General features: G+C 47.9%; 1 protein-coding gene across 1 annotated transcript; it reads left to right on the top strand.

Moving 5' to 3' along the window:
• Window positions 1-5,676: 5,676 nt before the first annotated feature.
• NPBWR1 (neuropeptides B and W receptor 1) lies at window positions 5,677-6,663 on the top strand. The gene has a single exon (XM_008067949.1). The coding sequence runs from the start codon at window positions 5,677-5,679 to the stop codon at window positions 6,661-6,663; it is 987 nt and encodes a 328-aa protein (XP_008066140.1).
• The last annotated feature ends 171 nt before the right edge of the window (window positions 6,664-6,834 follow it).

The following is a 6,834-nucleotide window of genomic DNA, read 5'->3' as shown; positions in this document are numbered from 1 at the left end:
AATTGCTCTTCAGGTGTGACTCTGTGAAATCAAACATGTCATGAACTTTCACAATACAACGGTTGGACAAGTATAGGATAGACATCCCCATCCATCCCAAAGGCAGAAATAGGAAAGAAAAAATGAGTAACAGGTGCTGAGTCCAGAATACAACATGGAAACCAACATTAAATCTAAGGGCTCAAGGCTAATCCAGTATGGCTTGACATTTTGACTTCTGAACACATTGAGGAGTGGGTATGGACTTGTTTTTGGGCAGCCCCACCTCTGTGACAGCTCTGTGCCTCGGGTGTCCCCTTGCTCTTCAGAGCTGGACTCACACACTGGTTGCTGTACTGCTCTGTGTCAAGGGAGCAGCCCATCCCTAGAGTTCTGATGGGCATTGTAACAAGCACTCCCTGTGGTGACCCTATCCTCCCTGATCCTGGGCTCCTTAAACTCTGGGCCTGGGTTGGGAGGAACAGCCCTGATGATTTCTGAATTCTCTCTTGGACAGTAGGTTCTGGCTTCTGTCTAGATGGCTAACTAAGCTCCTTATCAGATAATTGTTTGGCTATCTCCCTGGGGTTCTCTGTGAATAGGCTTACTCTTTTCAATATGGATAGGCTGAGAATTTTCCAAATCTTTATGTTCTGCTTCCATTTTGGTTAACAATTCTATCTTTAAGTCATTTTTCTCATCTCGATTTTTTTTTTTTAGATAGCTCTAGGCTTATCATCCAGGCTGCAGTGGAGTGATTATAGCTCACTGCAACCTTGAATTCCTGGGTTCAAGTGATCCTCCTACCTCAGCCTTCCAAATAGCTGGGACTAGAAGCATACAACACCCCATATGGTTAATTAAAAAAATTCTTTTGGTAGATATGTGGTCGTGCTAAGTTGCCCAGGCTGGTCTCGAACTCCTGGGCTCAAGCAGTTCTTCTACCTCGGTCTCCCAAACTGCTGGGATTATAGGTGTGAGCCACCATGCCCAGCCTTTTTTTCAACTTATGCTAAGCAGTCAAGAAGAATCAAATTTCTTCTTTAGCACTTTGCATAGATATTTTCTCAGCCAAATGTTTAATTTCATCACACATAAGTTCCACCTGCCACAAAACATCAGGACATCAACACAAGTTTTTTGCCACTTTACTACAAGGATTGCCTTTCTTCTAGTTTCCAATAACAAGTTCCTCATTTCTGTGTGAGACCTCATCAAAATGACCATATATCGCTATGGACATTCTGTTCAGGATTACTTAGGTATTCGCTAAAACATCTGAGGCTTCCTCTACGGTTCTACTCTTTCTGAGCATTCACCAGAATACCCTTTAAAGTTCTGTTCATGGCACTGTAGGTTTTTTTCTAGCATGCACCTCAAAATTCTTGTAGATTCCACCCACTATGCAGTTCCAAAGCCACTTCTATATTTTTAGGTACTTGTTACTGCAACATCCCTACTGCTTGGAGCCAATTTTCTGTTTTAGTCTGTTCAGGCCGCTTTACCAAAACACCATAAACTGGGTGGCTTCTAAACAACAGAAATGTATTTCTCACAGTTTTAAAGGTTGAGAAGTCCAGGACAAAGGTGCCAGCAAATTTTGAGTCCTATAAGGGCCTGTTTCCTAGATGATCACCATTTTTATTGTAACCTCAAAAGGTGAAAAGGACTAGGCGCTCTCTGGGGCCTCCTTTATAAGGGAACTAATTCCATTCGTGAGGGCTTTGCCTTCATGACCTACTACCTCCATAAGGGCCATCTCTAAATACCATCACAATGAGAATTAGGTATTAATATGTGAATTTGGGGGAACACAAACATTCAGGCAATAGCAACTCTAATATTATCTATAGCTACATTATATATATTATGAATTAAACACTTCAAGAAATTTTATTGGATAAAAAATTCTATAATGCTTACATAGAATATACTTTAAATATAAGGACACTGAAAGGTTTAAAGTAAATGGATTGTATGATAGTATTAAAGGAAACATTTAGTGTAGCTGTAATAATATCAGATAAGGTGACTACATACAGTAAGAAATAGTAACCTAGTTAAAGATGCTATAATGATCAAAGGTAATATATAATAATAATGTTGTGATGTAATTATATATAATATAATCTGTATTATAATGTCAAATTTATAATCACTATTTGATAAAATCAAAAATATAATAACATCAATATAATCAAGTTATAATGAGAAAATAATTATAATCAGGTTATAATAATAAAAAGGTCCATCCACAGGGAAACGTAGCAATCAAATTTGTGTTTCCCTAATAAAAGTTGACAGAACAAAAAGCATAAATGGAGGAATTCATACTCACTGAGTTTTTTTCTTGCATCTCAGTAATAAAACAATCAAATAAAAATATCAATAGAGTTAAGATTTGAACACAATAAGTTTGACTAATTGATACAAGTAGAGATTTTTTTATCCAATGAGTGCAGAACAATTTTTCAAGTACACATAGAATAATTATAAAAATAACTATATAATGGGCAATAAGTTTCAACAAATGTTGAAAAATTTGAAATCACTGTGTGTGATTCTCTGTGAGTGTATTCTCTGCTCACAGTATAATTAAGCTGGAAATCAGCAATAAAAAAGCTAGAAAATCTTCACATTGTTGATCAACTATACACACACACACACACACACACACACACACACACACCTATACATATATATCCACATACATGCACAGAGATAAATGTGTATTTATATATGTTATGCATTATATATGTAATCTTTTTTCTTTCACTTAGCATTGTATGGTGTTTTCTCATATAGTGTTTCTTATGGACAATCATTTAACACTAGCCTGTCATTTTTTTTTTCCCCCACACAAAACAGGAAAAGGGAGTCAAATTTGTATAGATCCAGATAAAAAGAGAACTGAATGGGTAAAGAAAAGCATGGTAGGATGGTTTCCCCTCATCTGTCGTTTGGAGGTCCTTGGTTTCAGTTACCTGTGGTCAACTGTGTTCTGAAGGTATTAGTTAAAAAATTCCAGAAATAAGTTCTAAGTTTTAAATTGCATGATTCTGATTAGCATGAAGAGATCTGGCCATCTTGCTCGCTCTCCAGGAGGCAAATCCTCTTTTTGTCCAGCATATTCATGTTGTCTACACTATACAACCTCTGGTCTCTTAGTCTGGATTATTAGATGACTGTAGCGATACCCCAGTGTAGTGTGTTCAGGTAAGTCTTATTTTACTGAACGACCCCAAAGGTCAAGAGTAATGATGACAGTGATTCAGTTATGGCAAAGAGAAGCTGTAAAGTGCTTTCTACGAGTGAAAAGGTGAAAGTTCTCAACGTATTAAGGAGAAAAAAACATTTTGTGCTGAGGTTATTAAGATCTACTGTAAGAAGGAATCTTCTATCCCTGAAATTGTGTAGCAGGAAGAAGGAATTCATGCTAGTGTTGCTGTTGCCTTGCAGAATGCAAAATTCACAGCTACGGTGAGTGCAAGTGCTTATTTAAGATGGAAAAAGGCATTAAGCATGTGGGTGGAAAAACAGAAAGCTGGTAATGGGAATCTGTACTCTTCGTGGTTTCAGGCCTGCCTGCGCTGGGGATCTTGGAAACCCCCCCCAAGGATAAAGGGGAACCGTATTTCTGTCCCTGTGGGCTTCTTCTACAGGCCGTTTCGGTCTCTTTCTCAGTATCTCAGACCATCTTCCCTAAAATGCATCATAAAGGACCCAAAATGCACTTTATTTGGGCTGTGCCTGCTCTTACAGAAGGGAAGTTTATTAGAGAACAGAATCCCGTGTTTTAATTTGCTTGCTCTCCCGAAGGGAAGATGGAGAGAGAGAAAAAAAGAGGAATTGAAAAGAACCAATATTTAGTTTATTTTGTTCGATGCTCAGAGGAATTGGTGAAGGGCCTAAAGATGATATCCCCTTTCTAGAGGAAGAATCCAGAGCCAAGGAGACAGCAACATTGGTGTCCAAGTCCGCCCCTGCTCTGCATTTCTGGCAACCCCGCACTGCGGTTCCAGGACGGGTCTCACTAGCGTGAGAACTGCGAATATAAGTAGGAAGTTAGGAGAGCGTTTTGGGTAACTTGAGGCATTTTATGTACTGTGCATTGTCATGATTTCCTAAAAGTCTTTCAGAAGCAGTTTGTCTTTTACTTACATATATTTTTAGAAAACGTACTATCTTCTAGCTCAGGAAGACCTGAGGAGAAGTAAATGGATGGTTTGCATTTTAAAATTGCATCCCTGGCTAGGGACAGTGGTTCAAGCCTGTAATCCCCAGCACGTGGGAGGTGGCGGAGGCAGGACTGCTTGAGCCCAGGAGTTCCAGAGTAACCTGGGCAGAATGGCAACACCCTGTTTCTACAAATACAAAAATTAGCCAAAGTGATATATTTAGTCCCAGCTATTGGGAATGCTGAGGTGGAGGGATTGCCTGAGCCTAGGAGGTTGAGGCTGCAGTGAACTGTGATCGTGCCACTGCACTCCTGCCTGGGTAACAGAGTGAGACCCCGGTACAACCCCCCCCAAAACTAAAAGCAAAATAAATCAAAACAAAACAAAAAACCCCAAACAACCGCCCCCCCCAAAAATAAAAACAAAAAAACAAAAAAAGTCAGAAAACAAAAATAAAATAAAATCGCGTTCACTTTTTCCTTCTGTAAGGCAACATAGTATGCATGTACTTTTCAAGTATCAAATTATATTAGCCCATTTGTGGCATGGTGTTTAAAACATGGAATGGGAGCCCCAACTGTATTATTTGCGTTTTTAAAATAGATCAATAACACCCTAACTTCTTCTTCTTTTTAAAAATTTCTCCTGAATAGGAGAGCCCTTTATTTGCTGGAGGGAGGTGACACTACTGGAAAGGAACAGCATCTCATCCTTTTTGAGGAATGCGGCTTTCCGTGAGTTCCAAGGCCATTTCCCTTGGAGTGGGGGTTGGGCGCGGCGGTCGGGCCAGTGGAGCGCAGTTGCGGCTGCGCCATCCCTGCGCTTTCACGCGCGCGGGAGGGACCCGCGGGGGCGCGGGCCGAAGACTCCGGGCAGACGCGGGGAGACGGACGCCCAGCCGGCGGGCGCCCCGGCTGCCCCCACAGCCGGCGGGCTCCTCTCCTGCCAGTTCCAGGAAAGGCAGACCCTTTACCGGGGGCCGCCAGGTAAGGTCAAGATCGCTGTTGAGCTAGCTGATACCGAGGGCGCGCGGAACGTAGGGGGACCGAAGCTTGCCACGGTGGAATTCGGTGGGGACTCGGGTCGGCCAGGGATGTCCTAAGAGTGAGGAGCAGGGTCTGCATTCTCCCTGTAAGGAGAAGGACTCCTCTCTCTGGCACTTCTCTTGGTGTCTTCAACTGGTTGAAATGAAATTCCAACAGGTAGCGGAGAGCGCTCGCGTGCTGGAGGCTTGGGGCGCCGCTCGCCCCCCTTCCCCGGGACCCCTCCGCTGCCTGAAGCTACTCGTCGACCAGCCTAACCTGCGCTTTCAATTCTGCTTTCCAGCCCCGGGAGTCCGCGGCGACAGCGGGCTGCAGGGTGGCCGGGGACGTCCCTCCCCCAGAAACACCCGAGAGGGGCTGGGCGCGCGGAAGCGAGCGTCCTGGCGCCGGCCCCGAGGAGGACCGGGGCTTGAGGACCGTTGAGCCCCGCGGGGCCGTGGAGGACGCGGGTCGCCCGCTCGCCTGCGCTCGCCGAGATGCCCAACACCTCGTCCTCGGAGCCCCGGCCCGCCCGCGCGTCCTGCCCCGACCCCGCGCCGGGCTGCGCCAACGCGTCGAGTCCGGTGCCGCTGCCCGCGACGCTGGCCGTGGCCGTGCCGGTCGTCTACGCGGTGATCTGCGTCGTGGGGCTGGCGGGCAACTCGGCAGTGCTGTACGTGCTGCTGCGGGCGCCTCGCATGAAGACGGTCACCAACCTGTTCATCCTCAACCTGGCCATCGCGGACGAGCTCTTCACGCTGGTGCTGCCGGTCAACATCGCCGACTTCCTGCTGCGGCGGTGGCCCTTCGGGGAGCTCATGTGCAAACTCATCGTGGCCATCGACCAGTACAACACCTTCTCCAGCCTCTACTTCCTCACGGTCATGAGCGCCGACCGCTACCTGGTGGTGCTGGCCACCGCCGAGTCGCGCCGCGTGGCCGGCCGCACCTACGGCGCCGCGCGCGCGGTGAGCCTGGCGGTGTGGGCGCTGGTCACGCTGGTGGTGCTGCCCTTCGCCGTCTTCGCCCGGCTCGACGACGAGCAGGGCCGGCGCCAGTGCGTGCTGGTCTTCCCGCAGCCCGAGGCCTTCTGGTGGCGGGCGAGCCGCCTCTACACGCTGGTGCTGGGCTTCGCCGTCCCGGTGTCCGCCATCTGCGCCCTCTACACCCGTCTGCTGTGCCGGCTGCGCGCCATGCGGCTGGACAGCCACGCCAAGGCCCTGGAGCGCGCCAAGAAGCGGGTGACCCTCCTGGTGGTGGCCATCCTGGCCGTGTGCCTCCTCTGCTGGACGCCCTACCACCTGGGCACCGTGGTGGCGCTCACCACCGACCTCCCGCAGACGCCGCTGGTCATCGCCATCTCCTACGTCATCACCAGCCTGAGCTACGCCAACAGCTGCTTCAACCCCTTCCTCTACGCCTTCCTGGACGACAGCTTTCGCAGGAGCCTCCGCCAGCTGATCGCGTGCCGCGCGGCCGCCTGACGCCCCCCGGAACGCGCCGCTTCCCCGCCGGCCGCGCGAGCCTCGCCAGCGCCGGCCCTGGAGGGAGGAGCTGGCGCGCGCGGCCCGAGTGCATTGCCCGACGGGCAGCCCCTGCGTCCCGGGCATACTTGCTCCGGCCCCACCCGAGACTCAGCGAATCGCAAGCGTTGC

The sequence above is a fragment of the Carlito syrichta genome, unplaced genomic scaffold, assembly GCF_000164805.1.
Source record: "Carlito syrichta isolate Samal-C Ts95f unplaced genomic scaffold, Tarsius_syrichta-2.0.1 Scaffold309828, whole genome shotgun sequence".
In the NCBI taxonomy this organism is placed as follows: domain Eukaryota; kingdom Metazoa; phylum Chordata; class Mammalia; order Primates; family Tarsiidae; genus Carlito; species Carlito syrichta.
The sequence above is the reverse complement of the archived record's forward strand: the minus strand, read 5'-3'. Positions and strand labels throughout refer to the sequence as shown.

Coding starts and splice junctions, on each gene's coding strand:
- NPBWR1 (XM_008067949.1), top strand. CDS start 5,677: ATGCCCAACACCTCGTCCTCGGAGCCCCGGCCCGCCCGCGCGTCCTGC.